The following is a 19,815-nucleotide window of genomic DNA, read 5'->3' on the forward strand; positions in this document are numbered from 1 at the left end:
AATCTTTTGGGCTACGACTTCTCAACTTGTGGTGCAAGACCGACTGTTACACAATGCGGATTATATATATTTTCAGACACTTGTTTGGATCTGTCACCAAAATTGATTACTTAAGTGATAAAGACATGGTTTCACAGTGAGGGAGTATATTTTCTTTCAAGTTCTACGTAAAGTATGTGATCTCACAAGTTTCAACTAGCAATCAGACTTTACTTCTTATGACTCATATCCAAGTTCAAAGCGTAGCTTTCAGAATAACCACTTATTTTGTTTGGGACCTTGCTAAAGGGAAAACTCGAGTTTTATTATTTGCAAACAAGTGTAGTCATTAACAAACTTGTCCAAAAAAGAAATTATATCCTTGAGATGTTGATTAAACTGTAAACCAAAAGCACCCTCGTCTTGGAATTTCGCATTGCTGAGACTTATTGCAGAGAGTCTTCTTGCAAACAACCTCAGAGGAACTTCCTGTGGGGTCTGCCTGCATCCTCATCTTGCATATGCTGTCAAATATCGAGTTTCGAGTACGTTAGCTTGACCCCTTAGTGTTGTGATGCACAAGAACACTATATATCACTCAATTTTGTGGGAAACAACATAATGAAATTATATTCCATCTTCATCGTCATCGAAAATTTCTATCACATAAACATAGCCCTTGCACGAATCTATACACAAGGACTCAAGAGTTCAAAAGCCAATCTAAAAGAAGAATCCTCAAGGATTGTAGCAACAAGTTCGAAAACGCTTTAAAGTCCACCATATAAAAATTCTCATAACCAAATCAGCTGAGACTCAAACTCTCGAATAATAGAAAACCATTATTACAGCCAAAGAACCCATTTTTACTAGCTAAAACACATAAAGACTTGAGGATAATCATTTGAACACATATCTTCATAGCAGTTAAACCAAACTACTTTGGCAACCAGTAAATTAAACAGAAGAAGACCCAAGTGAAAAAGTAAAACGCTTAATAAGAAGTAATACCAAGGATGAAACACAAACAAAAACTCAAAATCATTTTCAGTCCTAACTCCAAATCAGAGGCTTTCCTCAGTTAGAAAATCTAAATCTAACCATCATCTAAGGATACTACTACTAATATGAAGGTGAAATGCGCATTGCCCGAATCTAATTTCAAGATAAGAACATCTTAATTCAAATGTATCTACAACGAATTCAACACCTGAATCAAACTGGAAAAGAACCCAATTCAAATTTGTATTATACGTATCCAAATCCATACGATACATGAAAAAACAAAAAATTAGGGCACAAAAACAGAAATCTAACTTCGGGAGGAAACAAATCGAATCTGAGAATTAGATAGGGAGAGATTTGAACTCACGAAGTCTTTGACGATCCCCTTGTAGACAATGATAGGGAGAGCGATGCCGAAGATTCCGATGAGAGCGAAGTTGCGACGGGTCCAACGGAAATTGTGCTCGAGGTTCTCTCTAGCGGATCCCCAATCCTCGATGAACTTGTTCTTGTTCGTTTCCATACCTCCTCCCATCTTCGATTTCTCGACGCTTTTGACCCTTTCTCTCTCTCTCTCTCTCTTCTCTTCTCCGATCGTCTTCTTCTTCTTCTTCAAATGGTGTTTAACTCCGTCGCGACTGTGGTGGTGGTGGTGATTGTTGTGTAGCTTAGGATTTCTTAACCGGTTATTTTAATTTTATCATTTTTTGGTGCAATAAACCAGATATTTTAAATGGACTTTAAGCTCAAGGCCCATTAACAAAAGGGCCCAAGATTACATATACGAGTGATTTGTTGAAGATTTTAGCTTTAGTAGGGTTTAACAATTTTAGATGAATAAATAATATTTGTTAAAAGTTTGTCTAACAATTTTTAAAAATTTTCTCTGATTCTATTTGAGGGTCTAACAATTTTATACACTTTTGTAGCAATTTTTGGGAAAAGGATTATATGTTCAATTTATTTTCTTTTTATAGATTGTTTTGATTTTTGACGTCTTTCTAATCTCCTTATTAATGGTTGAAGTCGAAGATCAGATTGAGAGTTTTATCAAGTAGTTTTTCTTTCACTTATAACCATTTGGATTAGTTTTTTTTGCATTGTATTCCGTTATGTTTATCCACCAAATACCAAAAATGTTGTTTTTCTCAAAAATTTTGTTTTTCTCAAAAATGTTGTTTTTTCTCAAAACTGTAGTTTTCCACCAAAACTGAAAACCTGAGTTTTTCCGCTAAAATCACAAAAACGAGTTTTTCCGCCAAATGGTTTCAAATTTAAATGTGTTTGTACTTAAATGGGGTGAGTTTACCCATTTTAACATCCCTAATTCTTTACATGATAAATCATTCTAGAATAGCTATATATTAAAACCATGATTTTGGAAGATTTTATGAGATTTAGGAAATTTGGAATTTTGATAGATTTTAGTGAAGTTTATATGATTTATGTTAAAATTCTTGCAAATCGCACCTAAAACCATGAGATTTGGATTTCTGTATTTTTAACTAAACAAATCCTCTCAAATCCTCCAGAATCCCTACAATTTATTAAAATCCAAAATCCACAAACTGTTTTGAATAACAGTGGATTTTAAAGTAAACTTTTAAATCATCAGTTCAATAACAATGGATTTTAATAGACTTTTTAAAATCTATGATTGAATAACATAGAATTTGTAAATTTTATACAAATAACTTAAAATGTCTAGTTGAATACATCTCCTGCCTTAGGTTGAAAATTATACTAAACCATGATTTTGGAGGATTTTATGGGATTCAGAAAATTTGAAATTTTGATAGATTTAGGGAAATTGATAAGATTTATTGTAAAATTCTTTAAAATCCCACATAAAACTATGAAATTTGGATATATGTATTTTTAACTAAACAAATCCTCTAAAATCATCCGGAATTCCTAAAAAGTCATTAAAATCTAAATCCACAAAACTGTTTTGAAGAACAATGAATTTTAAAATAGATTTTTAAATTATCAGTTCAATAACCGTTGATTTTTAATAGACTTTTTAAAATCTATTATTGAATAACATAGTATTTGTAAATTTTACACAAATTTTTTAAAATGTCAAATTGAATACACCCTTCTAAAACTACATCATACGATTTTTCACATAAATGCATTATTAAAGATGACCAGATTTTTTTCTAAGTATGTATTTTAAATTACTATTTAAGAATATGGTATTAGAAAAAAAAAGAAAACATTACTGCGCATAAATGAATTATCTTAATGCAGGATCGGCGCCAAAGTGTCCGACTTCTAGATTCGCGTCTCGTCGATTCAAATCCCAATTCTCACACTTGTTTAATGGATATATTTCGCCGTTCAATCTCAAAAGGTTCTTCTAATTTTTTCTTTCTTTCGTTGTCAAAATTTTTCCACTTGCCATTGTTATTGCATATCTCGAAAGTTATTCTTGTAAAAAATTTCCACTAAGCTAGTCTTGGTTATTAACATAAGCAATCTAATTTACAGATTCTTCTAGGACCTGATCGGTATTTCAATTTGAGTTCGAGAAGCTTAATTATTTGTTGACTCTTTCTCTAATGCTCAGAACATAATTATAATAAAAAAACATACTTAGTGCTTGGTGTGTCAGAGTTTTCTTTATTGATTTTTTAATGGATACATCATTTGTATTACATCAACAACAAAAAAAATCAAGAATGTTAAAAGATTTTTTAAATTTCATATAATCAGTTATCAAGTCGTTGACATTTTCTAGCTTTCTTATTCAGAGATTGACAAGAAGTTGTCCTGTGTATTTACCGTTTCTGGTTTAATCTCTAATCACACGCAAAATGTTGTTTATTATGTTGTGAATTGTTCTTGTTTTGTATTTTTTGGTTTTCTGAAGATTGAAGGAGCAGAAAACTGAAAACTGCAATCATATATATATGGCTTCTACTTCTACAGGTGGTGGGAAAGATGGATCTAAAGGTTTTGTGAAGAGGGTTACATCAACATTCTCCATTAGGAAAAAGAAGAACACAACGAATGATCCGAAACAACTTCTTCCTCGATCGAAATCAACTGGAGGTAACTACGAACACATGAGGCTGCCTCAGGGGAAAAAGGCTCTTCCAGATGTTAAAACAACAAAAGACACAAAGAGGACCAAATCTGCAGGTGTTTCCCCTCAACCAAGGCGTGAAAAGATCGATGAATCTGGTAAACAGTTTATGAAGATGAGATGTTTTGATGACAGTGACTCCATCTGGTTGTCTTCAGATTGTGCGTCTCCTACTTCTCTTTTAGAGGAACGTAGATTGTCTGTCTCGTTTCATTTCTCAGTAGATGAAAAGATCGTTTCGTGGTTGTCTAGTGTGGCTAACTCTTCCCTGTCTTTGAATAAAGAATCCAGTACCAGCTCCTCAACTAAAGAGAATCATCATCCTCGTCATCAGACAAGTTCAAAGAACGCGAAATGTTCTTTAGAAAACACTCGGAGAGATGGAAAAGTTTGTAACTCAGCTGGTAAATCTCGTGGAAATGGTTCTGCAAAGCCATCTTCGCGTTTACAAGAAAGCAACAACAAGACTTGTCCTAGGAAGCCACCTGAAGAGTCATCTAGTTCCAATAGATTAGTGAGTTCACAGAGTCCTGAAGAAAAGAAAGTTAGCTTCTCTGTAGAAACAGAGAAGTCTCCTTCACCGGTTAACTCAACGGTCTTGTCATCTGGTCTTACTAATACCACCACCGGGACAACATCTTTAAAGAAGAGCACAGAGACTGGGGACTCAAAGAGAAAGATTGTTGTGGAGCCACTTTTCTGGCCATTTGAGCAGAAGTTTGATTGGACACCAGAGGATATCTTAAAGCATTTCTCAATGTCTCCACGGAGAAAGAAGTCGGTAGGATCCAAGAGTGCAGGTACATCTCCAAGATCAATGAGGGCACAACTCCAAACAAGAAAGCTAGATCTCAAAGAAGGGTGTAAGAGGAAGCTCATGTTCAACGGTCCTGGATCAAATTCAAAACCAACAAGGATTCCAGAACTGAAACGAACAATCAGCAACAACAGTAGCACCAACAAAACCGAGATGATCAGCAAGAACCAACAACCTATAATAAGGAACAGTGTGAAGAGGAACAAAAGTTTGCCGTCGAGGTTGAGGAAATCAAGTAAAATATCTTCAAAGGTGGTACCTATTGAAGCTACAGAAGATACTGGAGAGATACTTAAAGAGCAAAAAACACCTAAGAAGCTCATCATGACACGCAAGTCCAGGACATTCTTGGAAGATGACTTTGCTTTGATGAATGATTTCTCTATAGAAAAGGCGGTGGGGCTTTGCGAGTTCAAGGGAAGAGAAGGCATAGATTCCGACTTCAACACTGATGTTTTCTTGTTCGACGATTCTCTATGAAAATAAAAAGCTTTACAGGTTTGTTAAACCGAGGATATACATCATACGGCTTAAATAGTGTATACTTGCCAAACCAACATATGTATTGGCCACAATTTTGTTTCTTGATTGTATATCTGTTTGGATAGTATAAATTATACAGGCAGCATTTATATGCATATACATGTACACGTATTGGATCAATCAAAGAGCTGAAATATAGATTCGCATTGAGTTCAAATAAGATCCTAATTTGATACTATGGCAAATGTTACAAAATCTCAACTTATGAAGTATCAGAACGTTTCATAAGTTTCACGTCCTCTACATGGCCTAGTAAGATGCTGACTTCAAAAAAACGGTTGGATGTCAACTCCTTAAACGCTCCTTCAATTTCAACTCTTCTGATAGTTTTTGTCTCAAAGTTGTAGTAGAAAACATAGAAAGGGTGAGATGCATAGCGCGGCGAAAACACAAGTTCGTTTGTACCAGCCACTCCAACAAATACTAACCTGCGCTCTGCAGGTACATTCTTCCACAGAGGAGGTAATTCATAAACATGCTTGGACCATTCATGTTTTCCGGGATCTTCTAGAACCCACATCTCAAGACTTGTACTGCTTCCACTAATATAACTCTCAGTCCTACGACCTCTTCTACTAATATAACTACTACACCCCTCCGACATAAGTGAAGCCAGTTTACCGTTGTAGCTAAGCAGAACTGTTCTAGAATGCATTACTGTATCAAAAGATGTATTAATAAAGCTGAATTTCTCTGACCTAACATCAAAGCAAACTATCATGTGGTCGGAAGCTAGAAGATACAGAACACCATTGATGCATATAACATCATCACTGCTAGAAAGCCTATGGGTAATGCCACATTCAATCATTCTCCATGTCGGGTTCTCAGTTCCTAAAGTCAGAACTTGATGCTCCTTACAGATCCCTTCACCGGACCAGGTCATTGACAATACCTTGAATCGTTTCTCGATTGGATCATACCCAAAATAGCTTCTTATCGAAATCTTGTTCCTTGTCTTAGGTTTTGGTAAGGTAAAGGATTCCCCGGTGCTAGGGTTACATATCACCGACACTAACTCGGAAAATTTCCTTCCTTTTAAGATCTGTTGTCGTTTATCGCTGGTGAAAACAAGGCCATTGATAAGACTAATAATACCATAGCAGCTATACAAGGGAAACTTCATATGATGATAACTTGGGGCAACTGAAGAAGACGAGCTCTCACAAAGATTTTGAGTCTGAGGTGTCGAGAAGAAAACCAGCTCATTGTATATTTCGCAGGCGAACAAGAGCCTCGGGTGAGCAGAAGATCTTGTCAAGTACAACTCCGTGAAATAGGGAAGACGAAGTGATTTCTCCCAGAGCTTTGATACGCAACGACACCTAGCTATAGACTTCACCGGCAACCTCAAGAATATGTCGATAATGAGATCAATTGGGATTGATTCAGAGTTTTCGTCAGAACTAGTTGAGTGGCTTCCAAGGATGGTTTGACGAGACTCGGACACGTTCTGCCGCTTTGATTTCATGGCTGCGTTAAAACCCTAGCTAGTCTCCGGTAAGTTCGAGTCGTTGGGATACCGTATAAAGTTTATCTCCAACCCTAAAAAAAAAAAAGGACAACCAAAATTGCAAAAGCAACAAAGATAAATCTTGAAATGTAATTTGCAAATAACCCAATATTATATAAAGTTAATTAATCTTCAAAAGTCTAACAATAACACGGGTGTATTATACAGTAAGACCTTCATAAATTAATAATGTCGGGACCATGAGATTTTATTAATTTATAAAAGTTTTAATTTATCGATAAATTAATAATTATTAATTTAGCGATAAATTAATATTTTATTAATTTATGAAGAGATTTTCTCGTTTTTATATTGAAAATTTTCTATTACAAAATAAGATATTTTTATTATCATTCAAATTTTTAAAGAATTTTCTTAATTTATAGTTTTGGTTATCGTAATATGATGAATGTCAATTGTTTAATAGATTATCTAGATAAAAATGATAAATGTTAGAAATTTAGAGTTTAGAAAAAACTGTTACTACTATCCTTTATGGTAATGATGAAGTCGCATAAGATATTGTGGTACCTTTAAAACCAATTACTAAATAAGCAATTATCGCATCTACGACTCTTCATAGATACAATTTGAAAATACAACAATGAAAAAATTAGAGATGAGCTCCAACAAAACTGCAAATTCAAGAATAGACAAACAACAATAGAATCATATTTCACTAGATTTTCTTAGATATATATATATATATATCAGTTTATATGATTATTAATTTATGATATTAATGGGACCATAATTTTACATAGGATTTCCAAAAAAAATATTATCTTATTATTTTATCGAAATGTGTCATTTTTTACACCGGCTCAATTCAAGACCAGAAGAATTTATTAATTTATAGCGAGAATTAATTTAAAGAATATTAATTTATGGAGGTTCTACTATATATAGACCATAAATTGGTACCAGTATTACGGAAAAAAAGATGTTATAAAATATATGATCATCAAGCATATTCTTAAATGCATGTTACATAAGTCTCACGTCCTCTACATGGTCTAGAAACATTTTAACCCGATCTTTCTTAAACGCTCACATTCCTTGGATTTCACTATTCTGATAGTTTTCCTCTCCTAACTGTAGTATAAAACATTGAAAGAATCGGATTGTAAACTCGGCGAGAACATCCCAATAAAACGTAATGAGTTAATTAAAAGTTAGATATTTAATCTTTCATATAAAATTTGTGTTTTTTTATTATTATTTTCGGTAAGTTGATAATTTTTTTTACATTTTCTCTCCATAACAAATTACTACATCTATCCTAAATTATAAAAAATGTTTATAAAGCACCAAATATAAGAAATTACTTTTAAAAAACTAATTAACAGTTAACTAAAAATACTATTTAACTAATCATGAAAAAACTGCAGAATATAAATAAAACCACCCAACAACATTGAAAAAAGTATAGAAGTTTGTAAAATCTTATAAAATGAAACAAACCAAAAAACTTCTTTGACATAGGAAAAAAAATTATATTTTTGTATCTTCCCACATTATATATACGTTTATTTTGGAAAAAAAAAAATTTACTTACCGACTTTTGTATCTTTGACCTCTTTGCTTTATCATCTTCTTAAAATTATTAATAAAAAAAACTGTAATTATTTAGTTTACTAATTTACCTTTACTAATTTACAGAGCCGCTTCTTCAACCCTTCTCTCACGACGCCCGCTTGGTTTTATCGAATTGGAATAATGAATCGCCAAATTCACGGAACTGTATCTTCCTCCAAACCCATCGCCTTGATTCCTCTCTCCGATTCCAACTCAGGTTCTCTTCTCTTCCTTGGGAATTTTTGTGTTGTTGTTGCTGTTATTATCATGCGGTGCTTGACTAGTATGTTGCACTAGAACCAGCTTCTGGGTCGGAGATTCGAGTGTATACCCGGAAGAGAAAGCTAAAGCAGGAACCTTTGGAGATACCTCCAGGCAAAGGAATCAATGCCCACAAAGTAAGTTTCCTCCTTTGAGGAAAGGTTTTGGAGATTAATATGACCCAACCCACCCTATGGGGTTGTTTTGTGATTTTTTGCCTTGGATTTTACTATGATTAATGCTTTAGAAAATGACATAAACCTGGATTAGTATATATAAGTATCTAATGTGAGAATTTCTGGACTGTATAGATTTGTTCAGTGATTTAAATGTCTTGAGTTTGAAGTTAAAACTGACCTAGCCCTATGGGGTTGTTAGTGATCCTAGTGTGTTTTTGATTTTGTTGCCCTGCCTATGCTATGATTATGCTTTAGCAAATGAGAGAGAACCTTGTTTAATTAGTGTTTCCATTTGTATCCATGACCTTTTGTTAGTAATACTAGTTTTTACAGTCATGTTTGTTGATCAATGTAGCGTCTTTGGTCTTTTCGTATTTAATGATGCAGCAGCTATGCGGATTACCCTATGATATACAAGATTTTGCTTACAAAAAGAACAATGGATCTCCTTCATCCAGTAAGTCTCTGTCTTTTCACATTCCAAACCATTCATTAAACTTAATATCAATCACTAAGTAGAAAGATATAGCCATAGAACTTGACTACTTCCTAAACTGGTTGCATGGTTTGTACTTTTCATTGACTGTCTTCAGTTATAATCGATTATGAATTTGTACGGAATATTTTTGTCTCAGTTTTCCAAATGTTCTGTGTTTGAAGTTAACCTGGACCAATCCTATGGGATTATTAGTGATCGAGTGTTTGTGATTACGTTGCCTTGGCCTCAGCAAAATAGAAAAACATTTATTAGTGTTTCATCTGTTCCATGAAAAGATGAAATGAAAATCAAAGAAAGCTACCTCAAACCTCTTTGTATGTTAAGTTTTATTCTAGTCATTATGAATCCTGCGACGTTTCTTATTGCAAACTATATCATGTGTGCCGTTGCTTAACCAAAAAGGAATTTGATTACTGCAGACATGAATTCACGGTGGCAGAATGTGTCGGAGGCTCGACAAGCCACTCTTCAACGCCACTCAACAAATGCTGACGAAAACTCTGAACCGATCCCAAATGATCTCTATATTGAGATATTCTTGAGGTTGCCGGTGAAGTCTATAGCGACATGTCGTTGTGTATCAAAGCTCTGGGCCTCCTTACTTGGCCTTCCCTATTTCACGGAGTTGTACTTTACCAGATCTTCTGCTCGCCCAAGGATCTTGTTCACCTGCCGAAAAGACAGTGAGTTGTGCTTCTTCTCGACACCTCAGCCTCTAAATCCTGATGAGAGCTCGTCTCTTTTAGCTGCCTCTTATCATATGAAAATTCCCTTCAATGATAACTATAATATTATCAGTCCTATCGGTGGCCTTGTCTTTCTTAGATATGGACATATTTTTGAGGGAAGGAAAACTCCAGAATTGTTGTCGGTGATATGGAACCCTAGCACCAGACAATCCTTAGCCTTACCGAAACCTAATACAAGAAAGAGGATTTGTCTTCAAAGCTATTTTGGGTATGATCCCACTGAGAAGCAATACAAGGTATTGTCAATGAGTGTGGAAGGTGGGATCTATAAGGAGCATCAGGTTCTGACATTAGGAACTGAGAAACTGTCTTGGAGAATGATCGAATGTTGCATACCCCATATTAATGGTTTTAAAGGGATATGCATCAATGGTGTATTGTATTATCCAGCCATGGCTGACATCTGTTCAGGGATGCGTATGATAGTTTGCTTTCACGTTAGGTCTGAGAAGTTCAGCTTTATTAAAATCTTGGAACCTTTCATTAGGTTATTGTGTCCTACAGCTACTCTGATTAGCTACAACGGTAAATTGGCCTCACTTGTGTGGAATTATCATAAAGGAAAAGGTTTTGAGATGTGGGTTCTAGGAGACCCCGGAAAAAATGAATGGTCGAAGCATATTTACGGATTGCCACCTCTGTGGCAGAATGTACTTGCTAAGGACATGTTAATGTTTGCTGGAGTGACTGGTACAAATGAAGTTGTGTTATCGTTACGCTATCCGTCAGACTCTCTATCTCAGCCTTTCTATGTGTTGTACTACAATTTGGAGAGGAAAACTATCAGAAGAGTTGAAATCCAAGGAATGAAACCGACTAATGGTTGTCGCAATTACATATTTCTAGACTATGTAGAGGATGTGAAGCTTATACAAGCATTCTAAGACTTTATAAGTTGACATCTTGTAACATAGCTCGTTTGGCTCTTAGGATGTTGGGATTCTTATAAGTTGCTACTGGTTTTGTGATCTTTATAAGTTGATGATGGTGTAATCTATTTAAATTAATTCTTCTCTCTGGTCCTTTTGTCTGATTTCACTTCCGACTACAGGCACTTCTTGTTTATACAAAACTACAAGTACTGAAAAGCCAGGTACATGGTTTATATAGAAATTGGCAAGAGGCCTCCTATATATCAAATGTTGGTAAGACAACAAAATTCATAATATCAAAAGGAAATGAACTAAATATGACAATATCTCCAAACACTTCCTTCGGTAAACATATACTTCCTCATCAGTCATCGCACCTTCTCCCAACTAGTTCATGAGCCCTTGAGATACATATTCATGATATATTAGGGTGCACCAAAATCCAATGCCATTCCCCATCTATATCGAACTAATAGGTTTTGGGAGACCATTAATTAAAAAAAGTTTAAAATTTGTGTTCTGACTGGCCGTCGCTAATGCTTCAACATTAGGGCACAACTCCAAACAAGAAAGCTAGATCTCAAAGAAGGGTGTAAGAGGAAGCTCATGGTCAACGGTCCTCGATCAAATTCCAAACCAACAAGAATTCCAGAACTGAAACGAACCATCAGCAATAACAGCAACAACAGTAGCACCAAGAAAACCGAGGTGATCAGCAAGAACCAACAACCTATAATAAGGAACAAAAGTTTGCCGTCGAGGTTGAGGAAATCGAGTAAAATATCTTCAAAGCTGGTACCTATTGAGGCTACAGAAGATAATGGAGAGATACTCAAAGAGCAGAAAACACCTAAGAAGCTCATCATGACACGCAAGTCTAGGACATTCTTGGAAGATGACTTTGCTTTGATGAATGATTTTGTCTATAGAAAAGCGGCGGTGGGGCTTTGCGAGTTCAAGGGAAGAGAAGGCATAGATTCCGACTTCAACACTGATGTTTTCTTGTTCGACGATTCTCTATGAAAATAAAAAGCTTTACAGGTTTGTTAAACCGAGGATATACATCATACGGCTTAAATAGTGTATACTTGCCAAACCAACATATGTATTGGCCACAATTTTGTTTCTTGATTGTATATCTGTTTGGATAGTATAAATTATACAGGCAGCATTTATATGCATATACATGTACACGTATTGGATCAATCAAAGAGCTGAAATATAGATTCGCATTGAGTTCAAATAAGATCCTAATTTGATACTATGGCAAATGTTACAAAATCTCAACTTATGAAGTATCAGAACATTTCATAAGTTTCACGTCCTCTACATGGCCTAGTAAGATGCTGACTTCAAAAAAACGGTTGGATGTCAACTCCTTAAACGATCCTTCAATTTCAACTCTTCTGATAGTTTTTGTCTCAAAGTTGTAGTAGAAAACATAGAAAGGGTGAGATGCATAGCGCGGCGAAAACACAAGTTCGTTTGTACCAGCCACTCCAACAAATACTAACCTGCGCTCTGCAGGTACATTCTTCCACAGAGGAGGTAATTCATAAACATGCTTGGACCATTCATGTTTTCCGGGATCTTCTAGAACCCACATCTCAAGACTTGTACTGCTTCCACTAATATAACTCTCAGTCCTACGACCTCTTCTACTAATATAACTACTACACCCCTCCGACATAAGTGAAGCCAGTTTACCGTTGTAGCTAAGCAGAACTGTTCTAGAATGCATTACTGTATCAAAAGATGTATTAATAAAGCTGAATTTCTCTGACCTAACATCAAAGCAAACTATCATGTGGTCGGAAGCTAGAAGATACAGAACACCATTGATGCATATAACATCATCACTGCTAGAAAGCCTATGGGTAATGCCACATTCAATCATTCTCCATGTCGGGTTCTCAGTTCCTAAAGTCAGAACTTGATGCTCCTTACAGATCCCTTCACCGGACCAGGTCATTGACAATACCTTGAATCGTTTCTCGATTGGATCATACCCAAAATAGCTTCTTATCGAAATCTTGTTCCTTGTCTTAGGTTTTGGTAAGGTAAAGGATTCCCCGGTGCTAGGGTTACATATCACCGACACTAACTCGGAAAATTTCCTTCCTTTTAAGATCTGTTGTCGTTTATCGCTGGTGAAAACAAGGCCATTGATAAGACTAATAATACCATAGCAGCTATACAAGGGAAACTTCATATGATGATAACTTGGGGCAACTGAAGAAGACGAGCTCTCACAAAGATTTTGAGTCTGAGGTGTCGAGAAGAAAACCAGCTCATTGTATATTTCGCAGGCGAACAAGAGCCTCGGGTGAGCAGAAGATCTTGTCAAGTACAACTCCGTGAAATAGGGAAGACGAAGTGATTTCTCCCAGAGCTTTGATACGCAACGACACCTAGCTATAGACTTCACCGGCAACCTCAAGAATATGTCGATAATGAGATCAATTGGGATTGATTCAGAGTTTTCGTCAGAACTAGTTGAGTGGCTTCCAAGGATGGTTTGACGAGACTCGGACACGTTCTGCCGCTTTGATTTCATGGCTGCGTTAAAACCCTAGCTAGTCTCCGGTAAGTTCGAGTCGTTGGGATACCGTATAAAGTTTATCTCCAACCCTAAAAAAAAAAAAGGACAACCAAAATTGCAAAAGCAACAAAGATAAATCTTGAAATGTAATTTGCAAATAACCCAATATTATATAAAGTTAATTAATCTTCAAAAGTCTAACAATAACACGGGTGTATTATACAGTAAGACCTTCATAAATTAATAATGTCGGGACCATGAGATTTTATTAATTTATAAAAGTTTTAATTTATCGATAAATTAATAATTATTAATTTAGCGATAAATTAATATTTTATTAATTTATGAAGAGATTTTCTCGTTTTTATATTGAAAATTTTCTATTACAAAATAAGATATTTTTATTATCATTCAAATTTTTAAAGAATTTTCTTAATTTATAGTTTTGGTTATCGTAATATGATGAATGTCAATTGTTTAATAGATTATCTAGATAAAAATGATAAATGTTAGAAATTTAGAGTTTAGAAAAAACTGTTACTACTATCCTTTATGGTAATGATGAAGTCGCATAAGATATTGTGGTACCTTTAAAACCAATTACTAAATAAGCAATTATCGCATCTACGACTCTTCATAGATACAATTTGAAAATACAACAATGAAAAAATTAGAGATGAGCTCCAACAAAACTGCAAATTCAAGAATAGACAAACAACAATAGAATCATATTTCACTAGATTTTCTTAGATATATATATATATATATCAGTTTATATGATTATTAATTTATGATATTAATGGGACCATAATTTTACATAGGATTTCCAAAAAAAATATTATCTTATTATTTTATCGAAATGTGTCATTTTTTACACCGGCTCAATTCAAGACCAGAAGAATTTATTAATTTATAGCGAGAATTAATTTAAAGAATATTAATTTATGGAGGTTCTACTATATATAGACCATAAATTGGTACCAGTATTACGGAAAAAAAGATGTTATAAAATATATGATCATCAAGCATATTCTTAAATGCATGTTACATAAGTCTCACGTCCTCTACATGGTCTAGAAACATTTTAACCCGATCTTTCTTAAACGCTCACATTCCTTGGATTTCACTATTCTGATAGTTTTCCTCTCCTAACTGTAGTATAAAACATTGAAAGAATCGGATTGTAAACTCGGCGAGAACATCCCAATAAAACGTAATGAGTTAATTAAAAGTTAGATATTTAATCTTTCATATAAAATTTGTGTTTTTTTATTATTATTTTCGGTAAGTTGATAATTTTTTTTACATTTTCTCTCCATAACAAATTACTACATCTATCCTAAATTATAAAAAATGTTTATAAAGCACCAAATATAAGAAATTACTTTTAAAAAACTAATTAACAGTTAACTAAAAATACTATTTAACTAATCATGAAAAAACTGCAGAATATAAATAAAACCACCCAACAACATTGAAAAAAGTATAGAAGTTTGTAAAATCTTATAAAATGAAACAAACCAAAAAACTTCTTTGACATAGGAAAAAAAATTATATTTTTGTATCTTCCCACATTATATATACGTTTATTTTGGAAAAAAAAAAATTTACTTACCGACTTTTGTATCTTTGACCTCTTTGCTTTATCATCTTCTTAAAATTATTAATAAAAAAAACTGTAATTATTTAGTTTACTAATTTACCTTTACTAATTTACAGAGCCGCTTCTTCAACCCTTCTCTCACGACGCCCGCTTGGTTTTATCGAATTGGAATAATGAATCGCCAAATTCACGGAACTGTATCTTCCTCCAAACCCATCGCCTTGATTCCTCTCTCCGATTCCAACTCAGGTTCTCTTCTCTTCCTTGGGAATTTTTGTGTTGTTGTTGCTGTTATTATCATGCGGTGCTTGACTAGTATGTTGCACTAGAACCAGCTTCTGGGTCGGAGATTCGAGTGTATACCCGGAAGAGAAAGCTAAAGCAGGAACCTTTGGAGATACCTCCAGGCAAAGGAATCAATGCCCACAAAGTAAGTTTCCTCCTTTGAGGAAAGGTTTTGGAGATTAATATGACCCAACCCACCCTATGGGGTTGTTTTGTGATTTTTTGCCTTGGATTTTACTATGATTAATGCTTTAGAAAATGACATAAACCTGGATTAGTATATATAAGTATCTAATGTGAGAATTTCTGGACTGTATAGATTTGTTCAGTGATTTAAATGTCTTGAGTTTGAAGTTAAAACTGACCTAGCCCTATGGGGTTGTTAGTGATCCTAGTGTGTTTTTGATTTTGTTGCCCTGCCTATGCTATGATTATGCTTTAGCAAATGAGAGAGAACCTTGTTTAATTAGTGTTTCCATTTGTATCCATGACCTTTTGTTAGTAATACTAGTTTTTACAGTCATGTTTGTTGATCAATGTAGCGTCTTTGGTCTTTTCGTATTTAATGATGCAGCAGCTATGCGGATTACCCTATGATATACAAGATTTTGCTTACAAAAAGAACAATGGATCTCCTTCATCCAGTAAGTCTCTGTCTTTTCACATTCCAAACCATTCATTAAACTTAATATCAATCACTAAGTAGAAAGATATAGCCATAGAACTTGACTACTTCCTAAACTGGTTGCATGGTTTGTACTTTTCATTGACTGTCTTCAGTTATAATCGATTATGAATTTGTACGGAATATTTTTGTCTCAGTTTTCCAAATGTTCTGTGTTTGAAGTTAACCTGGACCAATCCTATGGGATTATTAGTGATCGAGTGTTTGTGATTACGTTGCCTTGGCCTCAGCAAAATAGAAAAACATTTATTAGTGTTTCATCTGTTCCATGAAAAGATGAAATGAAAATCAAAGAAAGCTACCTCAAACCTCTTTGTATGTTAAGTTTTATTCTAGTCATTATGAATCCTGCGACGTTTCTTATTGCAAACTATATCATGTGTGCCGTTGCTTAACCAAAAAGGAATTTGATTACTGCAGACATGAATTCACGGTGGCAGAATGTGTCGGAGGCTCGACAAGCCACTCTTCAACGCCACTCAACAAATGCTGACGAAAACTCTGAACCGATCCCAAATGATCTCTATATTGAGATATTCTTGAGGTTGCCGGTGAAGTCTATAGCGACATGTCGTTGTGTATCAAAGCTCTGGGCCTCCTTACTTGGCCTTCCCTATTTCACGGAGTTGTACTTTACCAGATCTTCTGCTCGCCCAAGGATCTTGTTCACCTGCCGAAAAGACAGTGAGTTGTGCTTCTTCTCGACACCTCAGCCTCTAAATCCTGATGAGAGCTCGTCTCTTTTAGCTGCCTCTTATCATATGAAAATTCCCTTCAATGATAACTATAATATTATCAGTCCTATCGGTGGCCTTGTCTTTCTTAGATATGGACATATTTTTGAGGGAAGGAAAACTCCAGAATTGTTGTCGGTGATATGGAACCCTAGCACCAGACAATCCTTAGCCTTACCGAAACCTAATACAAGAAAGAGGATTTGTCTTCAAAGCTATTTTGGGTATGATCCCACTGAGAAGCAATACAAGGTATTGTCAATGAGTGTGGAAGGTGGGATCTATAAGGAGCATCAGGTTCTGACATTAGGAACTGAGAAACTGTCTTGGAGAATGATCGAATGTTGCATACCCCATATTAATGGTTTTAAAGGGATATGCATCAATGGTGTATTGTATTATCCAGCCATGGCTGACATCTGTTCAGGGATGCGTATGATAGTTTGCTTTCACGTTAGGTCTGAGAAGTTCAGCTTTATTAAAATCTTGGAACCTTTCATTAGGTTATTGTGTCCTACAGCTACTCTGATTAGCTACAACGGTAAATTGGCCTCACTTGTGTGGAATTATCATAAAGGAAAAGGTTTTGAGATGTGGGTTCTAGGAGACCCCGGAAAAAATGAATGGTCGAAGCATATTTACGGATTGCCACCTCTGTGGCAGAATGTACTTGCTAAGGACATGTTAATGTTTGCTGGAGTGACTGGTACAAATGAAGTTGTGTTATCGTTACGCTATCCGTCAGACTCTCTATCTCAGCCTTTCTATGTGTTGTACTACAATTTGGAGAGGAAAACTATCAGAAGAGTTGAAATCCAAGGAATGAAACCGACTAATGGTTGTCGCAATTACATATTTCTAGACTATGTAGAGGATGTGAAGCTTATACAAGCATTCTAAGACTTTATAAGTTGACATCTTGTAACATAGCTCGTTTGGCTCTTAGGATGTTGGGATTCTTATAAGTTGCTACTGGTTTCGTGATCTTTATAAGTTGATCTATTTAAATTAATTCTTCTCTCTGGTCCTTTTGTCTGATTTCACTTCCGACTACAGTCACTGAAAATAAATATTTTGTAATTGATAATGGTAAATTTCTTGTTTATACAAAACTACAGGTACATGGTTTATATAGAAATTGGCAAGAGGCCTATATATCAAATGTTGGTAAGACAACAAAATTCATAATATCAAAAGGAAATGAACTAAATATGACAATATCTCCAAACACTTCCTTCGGTAAACATATACTTCCTCATCAGTCATCGCACCTTCTCCCAACTAGTTCATGAGCCCTTGAGATACATATTCATGATATATTAGGGTGCACCAAAAACCGATGCCATTCCCCATCTATATCGAACTAAGATACTGGAGAGATACTCAAAGAGCAAAAAACACCTAAGAAGCTCATCATGACACGCAAGTCCAGGAAATTCTTGGAAGATGACTTTGCTTTGATGAATGATTTCTCTATAGAAAAGGCGGTGGGGCTTTGCGAGTTCAAGGGAAGAGAAGGCATAGATTCAGACTTCAACACTGATGGTTTCTTGTTCGACGATTCTCTATGAAAAATAAAAGTTTGATAACCTGAGGATCATATAGCATCATACGGCTTAAATAGTGTATACTTGCCAAACTAGCATATGTATTGGCCACAATTTTGTTTCTGGATTTGTATATCTGTCTGGATAGTAAATACAGGTAGCATTTATATGCATATATGTACATGTGTTGGATCAATCAAAGAGCTGAAATATATGGTCTCATTGACTTCAATGCTTGTCTAAGATGGTTGTTTCGTTCATCTGAATTTGTATCAGCAAAGAGAGAAATACATATAAATTTGTTGTTGCTTTTTCTTGTTTGTTGTTCCGATATCAGATACAAACATAGACACAGGAGGATAGAAATATATGGTATCAGGAAACACACAAATCATAGACACCAGAAAATAGTCATCCAATAAGCGAAAAAAGTTCATAAAACCAGTGGGAAATTAAGATCCTAATTTGACCCTAGCTAGCAAATGTTACAAAATCGAACTTATGAAGTATCAGAACGTTTCATAAGGTTCACGTCCTCTACATGGTCTAGAAAGATGCGGACGTGAAAAAAACGGTCGGATGTCAAGCATCACGAATGGACCCGTCCTCATTGACACCAAAATCCTCCGTTTCCTCCGGAAGATATCCTTCGCGGTCGTTTGGATCAAAGGAAAGATGATTGAATTCGTGACTCTCATTGAACCAGTCAGCAGACTTTGTTTGGCCAGGAAGATCAGACTTTGTTTCGCCAGGAAGAGTAGGCTCTGTTTCGGCAGGAAGAGCAGACTCTGTTTCCGCAGGAAGAGCAGACTCTGTTTCGCCAGGAAGATCGTCGTTACCAGAATCTTTAGAAGGAACAATAGCAAAACAAATACTACCTTCATCCAAATCACAAAGATTGTCTCCTTCACAATCACGAACAACTTCTTGCACGCCTCTAGAACGAAACCCATATAACGAGAAAGATTCATCCACGTTGAGCCTGTTAGCGTTGTCGGCAATCAGCTTTTTCCAGCCTTTGACAAATGAATAATTTTTCTCGCGCTTGTGTAACTCAATGACTCGAATCTTTGACGGAGGATGTACAGCTACAAGAACAGCAACTCTCAAACCAACGGAACGCTTCGCCGACAACGTCTTTTGCTCATCTTGACTCAAGAAACCATTCATCAGCTTCACATTGAGGTTTAGCCGTGACTGTTTAGTATCAAGATCACTAGCAAACAACGTTTTCTTTGGAATGACAAGTTTTGCGTCATAACCATTCAACGTCGTCATTGCCTTGGACACTAAATCCGGCACCGGCGTCGTCTCCATACTGTTTCTTGGACGA

General features: G+C 35.4%; 5 protein-coding genes and 2 pseudogenes across 9 annotated transcripts; 3 read left to right on the forward strand and 4 right to left on the reverse strand.

Moving 5' to 3' along the window:
- Nucleotides 1-283: 283 nt before the first annotated feature.
- Nucleotides 284-1,658, reverse strand: LOC109125575 (neuronal acetylcholine receptor subunit alpha-5). Its single transcript, XM_019227466.2, has 2 exons — nucleotides 1,352-1,658; nucleotides 284-503 (listed from the first exon to the last, which is right to left on the reverse strand). Exons 1-2 carry the CDS (start codon nucleotides 1,517-1,519, stop codon nucleotides 456-458), a joined length of 216 nt encoding a protein of 71 aa, XP_019083011.1. The 5' UTR covers nucleotides 1,520-1,658; the 3' UTR covers nucleotides 284-455.
- A 2,134-nt stretch (nucleotides 1,659-3,792) lies between these two features.
- LOC147940882 (uncharacterized) lies at nucleotides 3,793-5,508 on the forward strand. The gene has a single exon (XM_087457350.1). It carries the CDS (start codon nucleotides 3,900-3,902, stop codon nucleotides 5,370-5,372), a length of 1,473 nt encoding a protein of 490 aa, XP_087313476.1. The 5' UTR covers nucleotides 3,793-3,899; the 3' UTR covers nucleotides 5,373-5,508.
- Nucleotides 5,509-5,560: 52 nt separating this feature from the next.
- On the reverse strand, nucleotides 5,561-6,985 carry LOC109125395 (F-box protein DOR pseudogene; annotated as a pseudogene). The gene has a single exon (XR_015561303.1). The product of XR_015561303.1 is annotated as an F-box protein DOR pseudogene (transcript).
- Nucleotides 6,986-8,610: 1,625 nt separating this feature from the next.
- Nucleotides 8,611-11,244, forward strand: LOC104700318 (F-box protein DOR-like). 2 transcript variants are annotated; one of them, XM_087460227.1, is made up of 4 exons: nucleotides 8,611-8,743; nucleotides 8,824-8,924; nucleotides 9,354-9,423; nucleotides 9,885-11,244. In XM_087460227.1, exons 1-4 carry the CDS (start codon nucleotides 8,668-8,670, stop codon nucleotides 11,096-11,098), a joined length of 1,461 nt encoding a protein of 486 aa, XP_087316353.1. In that variant the 5' UTR covers nucleotides 8,611-8,667; the 3' UTR covers nucleotides 11,099-11,244. The 2 variants fall into 2 exon arrangements, with proteins under 2 accessions (XP_087316353.1, XP_087316354.1); XM_087460228.1 differs by having other exon boundaries at nucleotides 9,357-9,423.
- A 911-nt stretch (nucleotides 11,245-12,155) lies between these two features.
- On the reverse strand, nucleotides 12,156-13,795 carry LOC104700317 (F-box protein DOR pseudogene; annotated as a pseudogene). Its single transcript, XR_015562860.1, has one exon. The product of XR_015562860.1 is annotated as an F-box protein DOR pseudogene (transcript).
- A 1,511-nt stretch (nucleotides 13,796-15,306) lies between these two features.
- On the forward strand, nucleotides 15,307-17,956 carry LOC109125576 (F-box protein DOR-like). 2 transcript variants are annotated; one of them, XM_019227468.2, is made up of 4 exons: nucleotides 15,307-15,480; nucleotides 15,561-15,661; nucleotides 16,091-16,160; nucleotides 16,622-17,956. In XM_019227468.2, exons 1-4 carry the CDS (start codon nucleotides 15,405-15,407, stop codon nucleotides 17,833-17,835), a joined length of 1,461 nt encoding a protein of 486 aa, XP_019083013.1. In that variant the 5' UTR covers nucleotides 15,307-15,404; the 3' UTR covers nucleotides 17,836-17,956. The 2 variants fall into 2 exon arrangements, with proteins under 2 accessions (XP_019083013.1, XP_019083014.1); XM_019227469.2 differs by having other exon boundaries at nucleotides 15,348-15,480; nucleotides 16,094-16,160.
- Nucleotides 17,957-19,064: 1,108 nt separating this feature from the next.
- Nucleotides 19,065-19,799, reverse strand: LOC104704315 (putative B3 domain-containing protein At2g31460). Its single transcript, XM_010420426.2, has one exon. The coding sequence runs from the start codon at nucleotides 19,797-19,799 to the stop codon at nucleotides 19,065-19,067; it is 735 nt and encodes a 244-aa protein (XP_010418728.2).
- Between the last annotated feature and the right edge of the window lie 16 nt (nucleotides 19,800-19,815).

This window comes from Camelina sativa, chromosome 7, assembly GCF_030686135.1.
Source record: "Camelina sativa cultivar CO46 ecotype springtype chromosome 7, ASM3068613v1".
Classification (NCBI taxonomy): Eukaryota; Viridiplantae; Streptophyta; class Magnoliopsida; order Brassicales; family Brassicaceae; genus Camelina; species Camelina sativa.

What these genes read in the sequence shown, in the direction of transcription:
- LOC109125575 (XM_019227466.2), bottom strand. Translation starts at nt 1,519, where the DNA reads ATGGGAGGAGGTATGGAAACGAACAAGAACAAGTTCATCGAGGATTGG. An exon ending in AGGGGATCGTCAAAGACTTC is followed by an intron (nt 504 to 1,351) that starts GTGAGTTCAAAT and finishes GATATTTGACAG; the next exon opens with CATATGCAAGATGAGGATGC.
- LOC147940882 (XM_087457350.1), top strand. Translation starts at nt 3,900, where the DNA reads ATGGCTTCTACTTCTACAGGTGGTGGGAAAGATGGATCTAAAGGTTTT.
- LOC104700318 (XM_087460227.1), top strand. Translation starts at nt 8,668, where the DNA reads ATGAATCGCCAAATTCACGGAACTGTATCTTCCTCCAAACCCATCGCC. An exon ending in TCTCTCCGATTCCAACTCAG is followed by an intron (nt 8,744 to 8,823) that starts GTTCTCTTCTCT and finishes ATGTTGCACTAG; the next exon opens with AACCAGCTTCTGGGTCGGAG. An exon ending in CAATGGATCTCCTTCATCCA is followed by an intron (nt 9,424 to 9,884) that starts GTAAGTCTCTGT and finishes TGATTACTGCAG; the next exon opens with ACATGAATTCACGGTGGCAG.
- LOC109125576 (XM_019227468.2), top strand. Translation starts at nt 15,405, where the DNA reads ATGAATCGCCAAATTCACGGAACTGTATCTTCCTCCAAACCCATCGCC. An exon ending in TCTCTCCGATTCCAACTCAG is followed by an intron (nt 15,481 to 15,560) that starts GTTCTCTTCTCT and finishes ATGTTGCACTAG; the next exon opens with AACCAGCTTCTGGGTCGGAG. An exon ending in AAGGAATCAATGCCCACAAA is followed by an intron (nt 15,662 to 16,090) that starts GTAAGTTTCCTC and finishes TTAATGATGCAG; the next exon opens with CAGCTATGCGGATTACCCTA.
- LOC104704315 (XM_010420426.2), bottom strand. Translation starts at nt 19,799, where the DNA reads ATGGAGACGACGCCGGTGCCGGATTTAGTGTCCAAGGCAATGACGACG.